The sequence below is a fragment of the Talpa europaea genome, assembly GCF_964194135.1.
Source record: "Talpa europaea genome assembly, chromosome: 3".
NCBI classification, from domain to species: domain Eukaryota; kingdom Metazoa; phylum Chordata; class Mammalia; order Eulipotyphla; family Talpidae; genus Talpa; species Talpa europaea.
This window is the reverse complement of record NC_140069.1, coordinates 148538662-148554221: the sequence shown is the minus strand read 5'-3', so window position 1 is coordinate 148554221 and position 15560 is coordinate 148538662. Positions and strand designations below refer to the sequence as shown.

General features: G+C 49.2%; 1 protein-coding gene and 1 pseudogene across 2 annotated transcripts; both read left to right on the top strand.

Moving 5' to 3' along the window:
- Window positions 1–4018: 4018 nt before the first annotated feature.
- Window positions 4019–4663, top strand: LOC311169045 (GTPase IMAP family member 7-like; the record flags this gene model as incomplete). Its single annotated transcript, XM_084230739.1, has 1 exon — window positions 4019–4663. One exon carries the CDS (start codon window positions 4019–4021, stop codon window positions 4661–4663), a length of 645 nt encoding a protein of 214 aa, XP_084086865.1.
- Window positions 4664–5693: 1030 nt separating this feature from the next.
- LOC311169044 (GTPase IMAP family member 3-like) lies at window positions 5694–8723 on the top strand (annotated as a pseudogene). Its single transcript has 3 exons — window positions 5694–5721; window positions 6507–7146; window positions 8656–8723. The product of its transcript is annotated as a GTPase IMAP family member 3-like (transcript).
- The last annotated feature ends 6837 nt before the right edge of the window (window positions 8724–15560 follow it).

Sequence of the window (15560 nt, the reverse complement as noted above, 5' to 3'; positions counted from 1 at the left end):
CACAGCGCTTTTTGGGGTTCAGAGTCCCCTTCTACCTCCCCACAGACCAGTAACCGCCCTGAATTCACACCTGGGGTCAGTGGGGGTGCAAAGTCACCTGGGGGGCTGGTCAGGAAGAAAGGTGCCCACATCACCTTCCTCAGGCCCTCCAGGACAGTGTCTTCTACACTCTTCCCGTCGCCTTCCTGCATTTGAACCCCTTTTCCTCACAGCGGTGGCCACAGCCGGTGCCCTGACCAGCGGGGTCTTGTGGACCGGCCGGAAGCAGCAGAAGCAAAGCCCCGGGGATACAGTGGCCGTGGTCAGGGCAGGTCACTCCACTGACTCCGCGATGGCCACACAACCGTGAGGACACGCGGGCGCTGCTCGTCCTTCCTGGCAGGGGACGGAATCGGCTCCTCCTGATAAGGGGGCTGGCAAGAGTGCCCCCCGCCCCACACACCCCGGGACCCGCTGACGTGTGCATATGACTCCCAGTGCGGTGGCTAGACGTGACCAGGTCAGACCAGCAGGAGGGAGGCCCATGGGCCCTCAAGGGTCAGGCTTGGGATTCCGGGTTGCCAGGTCAGGCAGGTTCCAGTTCTGATGCTGACGGGATGTGGGCTCGTGTTTGCTGCGCCTCAGCCAGTCCTCAGGAAGTGGGTGACGCCGGGTGTCAGACGCGTCCCAGAGCTGCCTCCTGCAAGCAGAGCAGGACAGTCTCTGCCCAGTCCTCGGTCTCGCCTCCTGCACCCACTCCTTCCCGTGGGGGAGTTAGATGGGCCCAGGCCCTGGCCTGCACCCGGGGTGGCTAGAGCGGGTGGGGGACACAGCAGCGCGATCACCAAGCGGCGCCTACATCCTGCTGACAACACTGTGGATGGCCAGCTCGCTCCAGACGCAGGCACAGCAGGTGCTCGCTTCTCTCTCACACAGAGCAAGCCCTTCCCAAAAGGCCAGGAAATGTCTGGAAAGATGATTGATGTTCTCTATCATTTTATTTTTGGAATTTTGGCTTTGGGATTCCAGCATTCGGGATTGTGTCCTTCTGGAGTGTAACCCAAACCCTTTTGACTTTCATGATTTCATCACATACCTCCTATAGAAAAACATTTAAGTGGTGATAATAGGAAACAATCTAAATCTCCAAGATTATATTAAAACTCTCAATTGTACATCAAATATATTTTAATTAAGAGAATACACTCTGGGGCCTCCCTGGTTGTGCAAGAAGTTTAGGCACAACCTATGAAGCTGTCCGTAGCCACTGCAGCCTGAGCTCGATCCCTGGCCAGGGAGGAGACCCACAGGGCGCAGCAGACCTCTCCTGTCTCCCCTCAGCAGCGTATTTCAGTCTATCAGCCTGTTCTGCTCCCCACTCTGTCTCTGGGGAATCCTCTCACACCCCCACAACTCTTGCCTGTACCCCAGTTATTTTATGCATAAATAAATAATTTTTAGGGCCTCCCCGGTGGCATAGCAGTTGAGTGCAGGGCTGTGAAGCTGCCCGCAGCCTCTGCAGCACTGGTTCAATCCCCGGCCACCAGGGCGAGGGTCCCACATGGTGTGCAGGCATCTCCTGCGGTGCCCACTGCTCCCCTCAGCAATGTAATTCTTCGTCAGTCTTCCTGTTTTGCTCTCCGCTCTGGCTCTGGTGAATTCTCTCACCCTCCTGCACTTCTGACTGAACCCAGTGCTTGTATAAATAAATAAATAAATCTTTTAAAAAAATAAATAAATTTTAAATAAAATAAATAAAATGAGTGGTTGATATGTTAAAGGGTTTGCCTGAAAGGGCATCTAACATGCAAAAACAGATGAAAATGTAAACAGAGATATGGAAACAGCATGAATGTCTCAAAAGGAAATTCTAAAAATCAAAAGTGCCGAGGGTTGGGTGGGATGGTCCTGGGTGAGCTCCAGGCTGAGGCTCCCTGTGGCAGCTCCCCAACTGTGGAGTCTTCACCATCGGGGTCACTCTCTATCTGATGCCTCTCCAGGGCCCATGACGGTCACGGGCATTTAGCTGTAACACACACATGAAATTCATAAAGAATATGATTTGGTCTATGTTACCACCAAGCGTAGGAACAGCTTCTAGAACTTGGAGTCAGATGCCAAAGCTCACTTCAAACACTTTGTCAGGATAGATTGCTCTGTCGGGCAACACCACACTGATAAAGACACGGGAGTGGTGGAGCAGGCTACATGATGCGGGATGCTGCTGAAGAGCAAGATCCTGGCCTTTTTATTGATTCACAGCATCGGTGTAAGGGACGGAGCAAAAGGAAAGAGGAAGGAGATGAAGGGGAAGGAGATTAAGGAAAGGGGAGGAATATAGAAGATCAGGGGTTGTGAGTCTGCCCTCCAGGCGCTTCTCATCTGCTTGATGACTCGGTGTTGTCATGGAGATCACACCCTAATCCCCCCCACCCTGGTATTAATCTTATCAACAAGGCGTTCCACTGATCAGCTTCTGGGGTCCCTTGTTATACATCGACCCCGGTGTTCCCGGTCATACTCGTGAAGCACACCCTTCCCAGCGTGATCCAGCTTTGTGCTCTTGATGGATCTGAAGGGCACCTTGCGGGGCTCCTGGACCTAACTGACCAGGCCCTTCTGACCTTGCTTAGGATTCAGAATTGTAGGTAACAAAATGGCGGCCGGACAGGCCACCTAGGACTAGCAGACCCACACTAGGTCACAAGTAACTCCGTCATGCTCTCGTAAATATTGGAGTATTTTAAAACAATGATGTCAAATTTCTCTTTTTCTGGGTAACCTTGTTGTAGAGCAACGGGGTATAAAACGGGGTGCCTGACTGTGGGTCTTTATTTGTGTGTTTAAAAGGACTTATCAATGCTCTACTGCAGGCACACGTGAAAGGTTCATAAAAGGTTTATTGACAAGGGAAGGGGAAATGAGGAAATGTACAGCTCAGGGAGAAAAGTGGGAGACAAAGTTTTAAATGCGTCCTACCCCATCCGCTGATCTGGAATCCCAAAATGGCGCCCTGAGAACTGGCCGCCAGCCAGGACCCTGAAGCCAGGAGGCGAGCGACAGCGAATCCCCCCAAGGCCCACGTGTTTGGTTTTTATACCCAACCTGGCTGCCCAACTCCACCCTCAGGTCCCAGCCACCCTCCCTTGGTGGTGATGGGATTTGTCTTTCCCAATGTCCTGATGGCTTTAGTCTGGAGTGGGGGTGGGGTCCACAAAGCCTGTATGGGATTAGCTCAGGACATCATTTTCCCCTAACAATTTGAGAAAATGAGGCGTGCCCACCGCCTACACAGAGTAAGCACAGACCCCAGGCAGTGCTCACATCCCGCCCCAAGGGGTCATGCCCTCGGCTGAGCCCCGCGGCCCAGCTGCCCACAGCCCCGCGGCAGCACCCGCTCCCCCTCGAGTCCACACCCTGAGTGCCCGACGCGCCTGCTTTGGGGTGAGGACGCTGTCTCCCCTGCACGGAACGCGAGCTGCTCCCACCAGCGTCCTCAGGTCGGGTGTCACGAGGACACCTGAGCCTGTTCCGGATCAGGACGCGCGTGACACCGAAGGAGAAGACAGTGACGTCGGGCGCTGCAGACGCTGCTTTCCCGCAGAGCAAGAAGGGCGTGGGTGGAAATGAGAGAGTGAGAGGAAGGGGTGAAGCAGCGGCCCCAGGAGCCTGCAGCGCGGGTGTGCACGGAGGGCATGAGAGGAGGAGAGGCTGGGCTAGTTCTCCAGGCTTTCGTTTTTCTTCCATTTCTTTTTTTTGTTTTTTTGGTGGGACCCTCGCCGGTGGCCGGGGATCGAACCGGCGCTGCAGAGGCTGTGGGCAGCCTCGCAACCCAGCGCTCAACTGCTGCGCCACCAGGGGAGGCCCTTTTCTTCCATTTCTTATTGAGGTTTCTTAGATGAACCATGTTTCTCCCTTGAGCTGCCCCAGCCCCACCTCACCCCTCGGTTCTCAGGATAAACCCCACTTAGTCAGGACGCGCCATTGCTTACAGTGATTCTCTTTCCTCACATTTCCCTCTAGGTCCAACCCCGCGGCCATGGCTGACAGTGAGGACAACACTCTGAGGATCGTGCTCGTGGGGACAACCGGCTGTGGGAAAATTGCCACAGGAAACACCCTCCTGGGGGGGAATGTTTTCGAATCTAAAATTGCAGCCCACGCTGTTACCAAGACTTGCCAGGCAGGGTCCCGGGAATGTCGGGGGAGGAGCCTTCTACTGGTCGACACCCCGGGGCTCTTTGACACCAAGGACACCCTGGACACCACCTGTCTGGAGATTAGCCGGTGTGTCCTGCACTCGTCCCCGGGGCCCCACGCCGTCGTCATGGTGATGCAGCTCAACCGCTGCACGGAAGAGGACCAGAAAACTATCAAGTTGATCAAGAGTGTCTTCGGGGATTCCGCCATGAAGCATATGATCTTCTTGTTCACGCGCGAGGATGATTTGGGGGATGGCAGCCTGAGTGAGTTCATAGCACAGGGACCCGAGCCGCTAAGACGCCTGGTCGAGGAGTGTGGGGGCCGCTGCTGCGCCTTCAACAACAGAGAAGGGGAGACCGAGAAGGAGGCTCAGGTGCAGGAGCTGGTGGGGCTGATAGAGAAGATGGTGCAGAGCAACGGAGGGGCCTGCTTCTCTGACAACATCTACCAGGACATGGAGAAAAAGATAAAAGAAAAGTAGGAGAAGTTGAAGCAAAAGTACACGGAGCATTAGATGAAAAAATTAAACAGGTAGAAATGGAAGATGCTGATAAGCCAAGGGAAGACAGGGAAAGGAAAATCAAAGAGCTGCTGAGGCAATGGGAAGAGCAGAGCAAAAATGCAAGGGATGAAGCGAAGGGCCGTGTGCTTGACGACACTGTGAATTTTGTGAATTGGGTCAAGGATACACTGTCAGGCGTATGCGACGGGTTTTGGGAGTAATGTCAGCCTCAGCTTCCTTCCCAGTCTGCAGTGACGCTAATGGGGTACGTGCGTCCCCACGTGAATCCATGGCAGTGTCTCCTGTCTTCCTTGTCCCTACACCCTGACCTTGCTCCCTGCCATGGAGCGGTGGGGTCTGTGTCTCTGCCTGACGTGGATGGACAGCAGGTGGCTGACGCAGCCCCAGGACTTCTCAGGTGGAGCCGGAACCTGCCCCCTGCTCCCTGGTTGCTCACCCTTGGACCGGTCACCATATTGTGAGCAAGCTCACGGGACCACCGAGAACCCTCCATGGACAGGAGGTCCACCCACTGACCCATCCAGGCTGACCTTCCATCTGCAGCACAAGTGAGGTGCTCCTGTCACGCGGACGCTTAGGGAGGGGCCCGTCTGTAGCACGCAAGGGCACGCTTGCAGGCAGCCGTGAGTCTGGCAGGACTGACCGTGAGGCGACGGGAGCCCAGAGGCCTGGAGCTGGCAGGCAGGGGCGCTTTCACTGGTTAGATGTTCAGGGTGGACGCTGCATTTTCAGTGCCCCCCGTGAGCTACTCACGGCGACAGGAAGCCCTTGCGGCTGCGTCCATGCTGGGTTGTGCGTGAACCCCCCGGGAGCCCAGGCTGTGGGGAGGGGCCGGGTCCCCGCAGACCTGGTCTGGTGTCCCTCCTGCATGTCCCACCTTCAGTGGCTGTTTCTTCCTACCCCTGTTTCCTCTATAAATGTGGGGATTTGTGGGGCATGCCCAGCCACTCCAGTGTGGGCCGTCTCAGCATGTCCCTTCTAGGGCACCATGGAAGAAGGGCTTCAGGACGGAGAAGGTGCCTCCAGACAAGGCAAGGGTCTTGCGAGCTCTTTATGAACTTGGGGGCCAGGACCTGAGCATCGGGGAGCAAACTCCCCTCCTTGGGGTGACTCAACTTATCCGCAACGCAGGACATGCATCTCCCCAGGAAATGTAACGTGGTGGGCTATTTGCTGTGATGTTTTCCGTAGTGAGGTTACATTTTTCTAGTAAAACCCTGTCATTTTGTAAGACAGAGATCAGGCAGGAAGGACAGGAGTGGAAAGTAGGGGCCAATCAACTCCTGGTTGTGGGAGGCCCTGAGCATCACTTTGGGTGGGAACGGAATAGAGAGAAGGTTCTAGAAAGGGCGGTGGCAGACGTGGAGGAAAGAGCCCAGGGGCTCTGCCAGCTGGGGTGATGTGTCCTCCCAGCCCTGCCTGACTTCCCTTCTTGCTTTTGTTGAGGGGCAGTTGGGGTTCTCGGTGCAGCCCCGTGTCGGCAGGAGGGCATGAGGCCTCCTTGACGCCGCAGCCTGGGTGGGAAGCAGCAAATCTCTCTGGGTCAGGAGGCCGGGAGGTCCAAGGTCAAGGTGCTGGCGGATTTGCGTCTGGAGAGGACCCCACACCTGGGGCTGTGCCCTCACCTGGTGGAAAGAGGCCCCTGGACTCCTCTACTTATAGGGACACTATCCCCTCATCAAGGGGGCTCCACCCTCAAGACCCCATGGAAACCAAACCTCCTCCCAGAGGCCCTCATGCTGGGGACGGGTTTCAGCTGAGGAACCCAGAGGGAGGCAAACCTGCTTTCATGCCCCCACAGGAGGAGGAGAGCGCTCAGGAACAGGGCAGGCCCAGCTGAGGATCTTGCTTGTGGGCAAGATGGGCTGCGGGAAAAGCGCCACCGGGAACAGCATCCTCTGCTGGCAGGAGTTCGAGTCCTGGCTGGGGGCCCAGCCTGTGACCAGCACCTACCAGCAGGGGACAGGGACTTGGAATGGGAGGAGCATTTGGGTGGTTGACGCGCCCCCCATTTTTGAGGCAAAGGCTCAGACCAAGGCTAAGGACATGAGAAAATGCTGCTGGTTCTCGGCCTACGGGCCCCACGCGCCGCTGCTGGGACCCAGCTGGGCCACTTCACGGAGCAGGACACGCAGGCCGCGAGGAAGGTGAAGGAGGTCTTCGGGGCAGAAGCCATGAGACACGCGATCATCCTGTTCACCCACAAGGAGGACCTGGAGGACGGGTCCCTGCACGATTACGTGGCCCAGAGGACAACCAGGGCCTGCGGGCGCTGGTCCGGGAGTGCGGGAGGCGCTACTGCGGCTTCAACAACCGGGCCACGGGGGAGGAGCAGAGGGCGCAGCTGGAGGAGCTGATGGCCCTGGTGGCGCAGCTGGAGAGGGAGCTGCAGGGCGCCCACCTCCTCAAGGGCTCTGGGCCCTCCAAGGACCAGACACTCCGTGAGAAAGGGGGTGTTTGTCTTGTTTGCTCTGCTGACCTGTTCCTGTTTCTCTCCCATCTCCCACCCTCTTTCACTCCAGCTGGCATCTGCACATCAGAGCATGTTCTGAACAACACCCCGTGGGTTCACGGTCCTCCGAGTCACCGATTCTGGAATGAATGTTCTGTCCACAGAGAACAGGCTGCTGTCCCTGCAGGTCCCTCCCTTCTGCCTCGGACACTCCTGGGGGGCCTGGACTCTGCCTGGCTGGCACCGAGCCCTGTGCCCCAGCAGAGGACAACAGCCCAGCCCCGGGCCGCCTGGTGGCCTGCAGGCGCCAACCTTAGTCTCTTTGCCCCGACAGCTCATGGATGGGCGTGATGCCTCGTTTTAGGCCAACGAGTCCCTCAGAAAGACAGTCTCTGTCTCAGATCCTTCTTGGATCTGAGGTGATGTCTGGAGCGCCAGCCGGCATCTTGCCACTAGGGTGGGGTGAAGTCAATGCTTGAGAGTAGAACAGAGATGACACAGACCTGAACCCCCGAGTCACTGCTCCCGAAGCCCAACTGACCTCTGAATTTCCCATTATTTCAGAATAAATCCCCTTATTGATTAAGGTATTTGAGTTTTGGTCTTTTTCTTACCTACATTTGAAAGCATTTGACTCCATATTTCTTTTTTAAAAATCTTTAAGCCTCTCACGCTTCCTCTGAAATATGAGAACACGCGTCAGGGTGGAGGACATGGCCTGGGGACAAGTGACCAGATTTCTCGTTCTTAGATTTAGGTGGGACCCGGGGCCTGGTCAGGTAACTGCTGGCAGACTCTGAATGAAGTGACAGATGCTCAGACAGGACTGTTTGGGAGGATGGGTGAGGGGGGAGGAGGCGGGGCGAGGAGGGCATGGCCGGAGCCAGGACACACAGCTCAGGAGCTTGCTCCTCAGGAATTTCTTTCTTGAACATTCCCCCTGAGTAAAGGGCTGGCTAACCCTTCTCCTCCACGGCCGCTTATCTCCAGGTCACGCTCCAACCTCACCCTCCTTGGACATCCACAAAGGTGGGGGTCCTCTGGGTCACAGGCAGCACTGCTTGTGGGCAAAGTGTGGGTGCTCTGTTCCCCGTGGGAGCCTGGGAATGACCATCAACACCTGGCAGGAGCAACCCTCCCATAGCCCTTCCCCTGACACTTCCTATGCCTGGGTCACGCATCAAGGGCCTTTCCTGGAGGAAGGATGGGACCCCCCGCGATTGTCTCCCAGACTGGACATGCCCCAGAGGCCTTCACGGCCACACATCCAGATCTGAAGTCTTCACCTTTCTGCTCTCCCTCCGCAGGCCCTGGGAGTGACGGGAGCACAGTCACCAGATGCCCAGGATGACACCTGGCTGCCGCCCCGGCTGCTGTCGCTCCACCTCCTCTGTGCCTCAGACCCACCCTCTCCTCCCTGCACCGCTCCCATCCACACAGCCCTGGTTCTGACCCCCCAGAGGGAATTCTTTCTCCCCAATACTCCCCCCGTCCCCAGGCTTGTCTTGTGTTTCCAACCACCGCGTGCAATCTTCCCAGTACACCAACCCTTGCCCTGTGACATAGCCCTTGGCCCTGGTAGCACAGGCCCTGCCAGTGCCATCCCTCCCTGCACCCTCTCTCCATGGGCTGATCCCACTCCCTTCCTGGACTGTGATCTGCCTCAGCCTGAAGTGACTCCTGGGAGAGGCCAGCACCACCCTGTCCAGGAAGCCTCTGAAGAGCCCAGTGTAAGCTCTTGTTGGCTGACACCCCACTTCCAAACAAAATCACCCCATTTTTCTATGCCTTCATCCCCAACCACACAGTGACTTCTTCCAAGCAGGAACCTTGTGTTATCTACCTTATGTTCCTGGCGCCCAGCAGAGAGCTGGACACTCATGGTCATGTCTTAGTGTCCGTGGAGCAGGACCAAGGGGAGCCAGGAGGGATGGACAAATTAGGTTGGGCAGTCTGGGAAGGCTGCATGGAGGAGGTGGCCCTTGGCCTGAGAACTCTTCAAGGGTTTGAGGAAGTTACACCTGAGCCCCTTGCGCAAGCTGGAAATCTGTTACTTGCAGCCCTGGAGAATAACACAGCAGCTTTACTGCCCACGGAGGACGGTGGACGGGGTCACAGAACCAGCCCTGTGCCCACCCCGCCCCGCCCTCGCAGGCTGTCTGGGGTGTCTGTGGGCCTCCCTCACTTGGCGCAGAGGGCAGAGAGGGTGGGGCGGGGCAGGTACCCCGAGGGGGAGGTTGGGGGAGCCCCTGGGACTCCTCCTCTGATTTCCTTTCTCCACCGGGTGCCTGGCCGAGGCCCGGATCTCATCTCTGAAGAGGGGCACCCCACCCTTGCTCAGGGGCCCTCACGTGACACACGGCTGGGCCTAGACCGGGATACACGGGGTCACCTACAAGGAAGCTCAACCAGGGCCATTTACTCCCAGAAGATGGGAGCCGCCCTGCCTGCACTTGTGGACTGGGTCATGTGCCGGGGACCAGCCTCCGGCAAAACGTCGTGTCAGGGGTTCCTGAAAGGATGAGACGGCCTAGGCGAAAACGAAAGGGCTGAAAACTTAAGGGCTGAGGGGAAGGGGATGAGGTAGAATGAGGAGACACTGACACTTGGTGAGGTGCTAGTATCTTCTGCCGAGAGACTCAGTAGGTCTTTATTTATTTATTATTAGTAATAATAATAAGAAAATACATTATTAAGTGTAAAGCATAAACAATTAGTGTATTATGTTTTCCATAGACTACCGGCCCCTACAGGTCTCAGCTAGACAGCAGCTCTCAAGGTTAACAGATAATAAACCAAACCTAACATTAAAACTACTTATTTTTTTATTTAGACAATTATTAAAAACAGTGAATAACCGTCAGTGCATTTCTATCAGCTAAAGCCTAAGCATCAAAGGACTATTTATTTACATGACCTTCAGCCGGAGACCAGCTGCAGTTTAGCTATTAGAATTTTTTTTACCTAGAAATTTCTTAACTCAAATAGCTTTATATTAAAAACTTTCCCAAGAAACTTTAAGAGAAAACAAAATAGAAGGACCTACTATGATTATTGTATTGTAATGCTTGTCAGGCATGTTCAATAACTTGTCTCCCATTGTCAAGTGAGCCAAACAGTCCAACAACTAATTTCTAAACAAACAATTTTTTGTGTTATTTACTTACAGTATGCTGATACATATAATTTATTGCCTAATATATTTTTTGATAAATTTTTTTTTATGTCCATGAACAAAAAGCAAAGGGATGTCAGATCTTCAGCCCCACGGTGTGAGGCCCTTTTTCTTAGCTGTTTGTCAGTATCCTATCTGGCTGGGGCAACAAGACCTCCTGCAGCATCTCCCCCTTTTTTGTTTTTGACCATTATTTTTATGGCGATGAAGATTGAATATATGGATGTTGGAATGCAGTCTCAGATGAAAATTTTACCGGGTTTCAGTGTGAAAGAAAATCAGTCCCTCCAGGTATTGTCCATTGTAGAAAGCAAAAGTCCTCCATTTCTGGAAAAACAGCTCATTAGTTTAAGCAAAAAAATTTAGAGACATTAGCCAAAACAAGACAGTAAATATGTCAAAATTTCAGAAAAAAAAATTTTTAAAATGGTTTAATTTATGTAAAATACAATTTTTCCCAACTTTGATTTTAAACTTTAACAGCCTAGTGAAAGTTTGTAAACTAAATTTACTTTTAAACCATATTACCTATTTTTGTATATAATTACAGGGCAGAATAACTAAACAGCAATTTTAGCTGGCTTTGTTGGAACACTTTATATACGATCAGAGTAAATTGTTGGCATCCGGTCCATGTAGGCTTCAGGAACAAAGTTGGTCTCATTAGACTCCACCTGGGCTTTTTTCTCCTCGAGGGTACCAGGGACTTTTTGTTGGCTGGGTTGTCCAGTCCTGCCAATGGAGGCAAGCTTCCTTACCTTCTCTGGAGGTTTTTGGAACCCTACGAACAAAGCAAACAAGTTCTTCTCTTCTTGGTTTAGCTTTGTTTTAACTTTTTGGAAGAACTCCACACAAAGCCACATAATTAAACTCATGTCCAAATTTGTTTGTTTAAACAGACAAAATCCCTATGCAAGTTATGCAAAAACAGACTCTGAGATAAGTAGTAAAAGATTACTACTACTATTTTTATGCTGTGTTGGTATCAAGGGGAGAGAAAATGCAAACACAAGTTAGCTTTTCTGAAAAAAAAAAAATTGCAACCTTGCTGCAGATCCTGATCACCAAAACAAGAAAACTTTGTGGATTCAGAACAAAATGCAAAAAAAAAAAAAAAAAAATTACCAGTATTATGTCAAAGAAAACTTAGTAAATATCAGGTGCATTTTCAGGTCTATTTAGTCCTTAGTAGGAAAGTTTTACTCTCAACAGTTTCATTAATAGGAATCCATTGAGGTTTTTTTTTTCCCTATTTTTTCAGAAACAATTTTTGTAATAACAATCAGTAAACAATAAATAATTAATAATCAATAAACAATGGAAATATACAATATTACAAGGTGACAATTACCACTGACAATTTGCATACATATTAGGTACTGAAAGGTATTATACACATTTTAGAAAACCAGTGTTAACATTTCTGTACATGCCAAAGTTTTATTATTTTTTCCAAATGACAATGTTTCCTTTTCAGTTTTACTACACTAGGTAAGCCAAATAGAACAAATTTATCATTTATCTAACGCCTTTCCCAGGAGGAAAGGGAGAAACTTTGTGGAGTGTCTCAGGAGCTCTACTGAGATTCCACAAAATTTCCTTGCATCAGCCAAATGACAGGCTGCCAGATTTGAAATTGAATTTAGATTTTTAGGAAGCTTTGCCATAAGCATCAGAAAAACAACAGAAACAACAACACAAAATTTCCATGAAGGCACCGGTTTAGTCCAGCACCACAATGTTGACAACTTCACTGAAATGGCCTGTGTTGACAACTTCACTGAAATGGCCTGTGTGGACAACTTCACTGAAACGGCCTGTGTGGCCACACGAAAGCAAGATTTAGTATTAATTAGTCCTTTTTTCATCAAATGAATAAATTGATCAAATAATGTAACACAGCCAAATTTCCAACACATATCATTGTTTTTCTTTAAACCCATTATTTGCAGGTTTTATAAAGTAAGGCAAATAAAATTCACTTTCCTCAAACCTTTTACAACTTACTACATACCCTCAATTTTAGCTTTTTTCTCTATTTTTTTACATTCTGGCACAACCAGACATTTTAATTTTAAGACAAAACTACTTTTTTTTACCTTTTTTTTTAATTAACCATCAGTCATCAATTTTTTTTTTTTTTTCAGACATCACTGAAACTTTCAACAAATTATGATGGTGTTTTTCTTTTAGTAGTCCAGAACATAAGGAGGTGCTTTGTGTGTTCACCACCCCAAAATGTTACTTTAAACATTGCAGATTTTTAAAATTGACTTAAAAACAGTATAACTTAGTTGCACTTGGTAAAGTTAATATGACAAAAAAAAAATTTACATATACATACATAAATGCATATATATACGTTTTTAGTCAAGGAAAGAAAAATACTTTAAAGATACATTTACACAGAGTAGATTATTAATATTTAACATAACTTTAAGGCATATATGCTTTGAATTATATCATAAAATTTGAACTAGTTTTTGTATATTAAAAATTTTGGAAGATGATGTCAAAATTTGTTTTTATGAGAATTTATATAGGCGCCATTTATTATTAGTCCTCCGGAGGTAAAAAACAAAACAAAACAAAACAAAACAAAAACACAAAGACAGACACAAACAGACACAGAGATCTCTTGATATACATATAAATTTTTGGCCATGTGCATATATTTTAAAATATAGTTATTTTACCAATATGTGTGAAGATACTGAGGTTTAGAATTTAGCTCAAAAATGTCTATATTACCACTTTATATTTTACCATGTAGTTTTAACAAGAAACTTAACCTTTTACTGTTTCAATAAGTAAATTTGAAAGCTTTTATTCATCCAATAAGTATTTTGTATAGCTTGTTAACAAGTCAAAAGTAACTCAACAGTTTTTGCCTAAGACAATTTGGACTTTAAAATCAGAGAAACACAGGGAAATAGAACTATTTTTGTAGAATGAACCAAAATAATTTTTTAAGGTGGACAATAGCAAAGTTCAGTCCCCCACAGCAGGAAGGCAGTAGAGACCTGCCAGTGATCTCAACACTGGAGAAAAAGTCCAGGCAGCTGCTTGTTGAGATCAAGGGCAGCCCCCACGAGCCCACTGAAGTGGGTTTATACTATTTTAATAAAAACCTTTTAGTTATATTATAGTCATATAATCTTACATAGTCATATTTAACCATTTTCTATTACTTTACCAATTGTGAATGAACTTTGAATACTATTATTTAGAAATGCCTTATTTATTTATTTATTTATTTATTTAAAAAGAAACAAATGGCAAAACTCCACCAGGGGGAACCTAGCCTCCTCCCCAAATAATTAACAGGAAAAGACTGGAGCATTTTTTCTTTCATTTAAGATCATGACACATTATTTCTTACTTGTTTTTGAGTTTTTATTTTTATTTCAACAATTTTAGCCATGTCAGGGCTGGAAATTTGGGCTGGATTTTGGAATGGTCTCATAATTGGGAGCCGATGCCTTTGCAAAGAGGTCACTATTGGCTCTAGAATCAACTTTTAGCTTTTGAAAAACAATTTTACTATTCCAAGAATCCTGATCACTTTCTCTAATACTGTTTTGTTAATACGGGGCTGTCAGCTGAGTCCTCTTTGATGTCCTTTAGGCATGCAGACAGCCATAATTTTCTTCTGTCTTTTGGAAATCAAGAACAACACATCACAACAAAATTTAGGAAACTAGCCAATTGCGCATGAGAGGTCTTAAGGCCTCTCTTAACAAGTATACTTATATCAATAAAGAGTCCTCTTTCCTTAGACTCAATATGGCCCAATGCTTCTCAACGATAAGACACTCACTCGCCTTATCACGTAATAAGACACTCACTGGCCTTATTACGGTTCTGACTTACTGCTCCCCTCAAACCTGCTTTCTCTACAGGCGGGTATGCGCCCTACCCTATGGAGCAGATCCTAGCCGTCCCCGCACGGGAAAGAAATCTTACCTTTCAAGTCCCTGTTCGGGCGCCACTTGCCGGGGACCAGCCTCCGGCAAAACGTCGTGTCAGGGGTTCCTGAAAGGATGAGACGGCCTAGGCGAAAACGAAAGGGCTGAAAACTTAAGGGCTGAGGGGAAGGGGATGAGGTAGAATGAGGAGACACTGACACTTGGTGAGGTGTTAGTATCTTCTGCCGAGAGACTCAGCAGGTCTTTATTTATTTATTATTAGTAATAATAATAAGAAAATACATTATCAAGTGTAAAGCATAAACAATTAGTGTATTATGTTTCCCATAGACTACCGGCCCCTACAGGTCTCAGCTAGACAGCAGCTCTCAAGGTTAACAGATAATAAACCAAACCTAACATTAAAGCTACTTATTTTTTTATTTAGACAATTATTAAAAACAGTGAATAACCGCCAGTGCATTCCTATCAGCTAAAGCCTAAGCATCAAAGGACTATTTATTCACATGACCTTCAGCCGGAGACCAGCTGCAGTTCAGCTATCAGAACTTTTTCTACCTAGAAATTCCTTAACTCAAATAGCTTCATATTAAAAACTTTCCCAAGAAACTTTAAGAGAAAACAAAATAGAAGGGCCTACTATGATTATTGTATTGTAATGCTTGTCAGGCATGTTCAATAACTTGTCTCCCATTGTCAAGTGAGCCAAACAGCCCAACAACTAATTTCTAAACAAACAATTTTTTGTGTTATTTACTTACAGTATGCTGATACATATAATTTATTGCCTAATATACTTTCTGATAAATTTTTCTCTATGTCCATGAACAAAAAGCAAAGGGATGTCAGATCTTCAGCCCCACGGTGTGAGGCCCTTTCTCTTAGCTGCTTGTCAGTATCCTATCTGGCTGGGGCAACAAGACCTCCTGCAGCAGTCATGACCTCAGAAGGTCCTCGGGTGTTTAATGGCTGATGTCATCCAAGACAAACAGGATTCATGGCCTGGGGGAGTTCCATGAGCTGCGCTCTGTCCTGGCATTTCACGGGCTCAGCCCTGCCGGCCTGTGGCTGCCCCCACTCCCCTCCCTCCGTTGCCACAGTCCCTCAGGCCCTCCGGCCTTCCCAGGCCTGATTCTCCCTCCAGCCCAGTCGCTGTCTCCTGGGCGCGGGGACAGGCGCATTCCATCACCGCCAGCCTGGGGAACCAGCCCGTTGCCCATAAATAAGGGTCCCTGAGGCCTCCCCTCCCTCCGCAGCAGGACAGAGAGTGGGGCGTGGGGCACAGGTGCACACAGCATC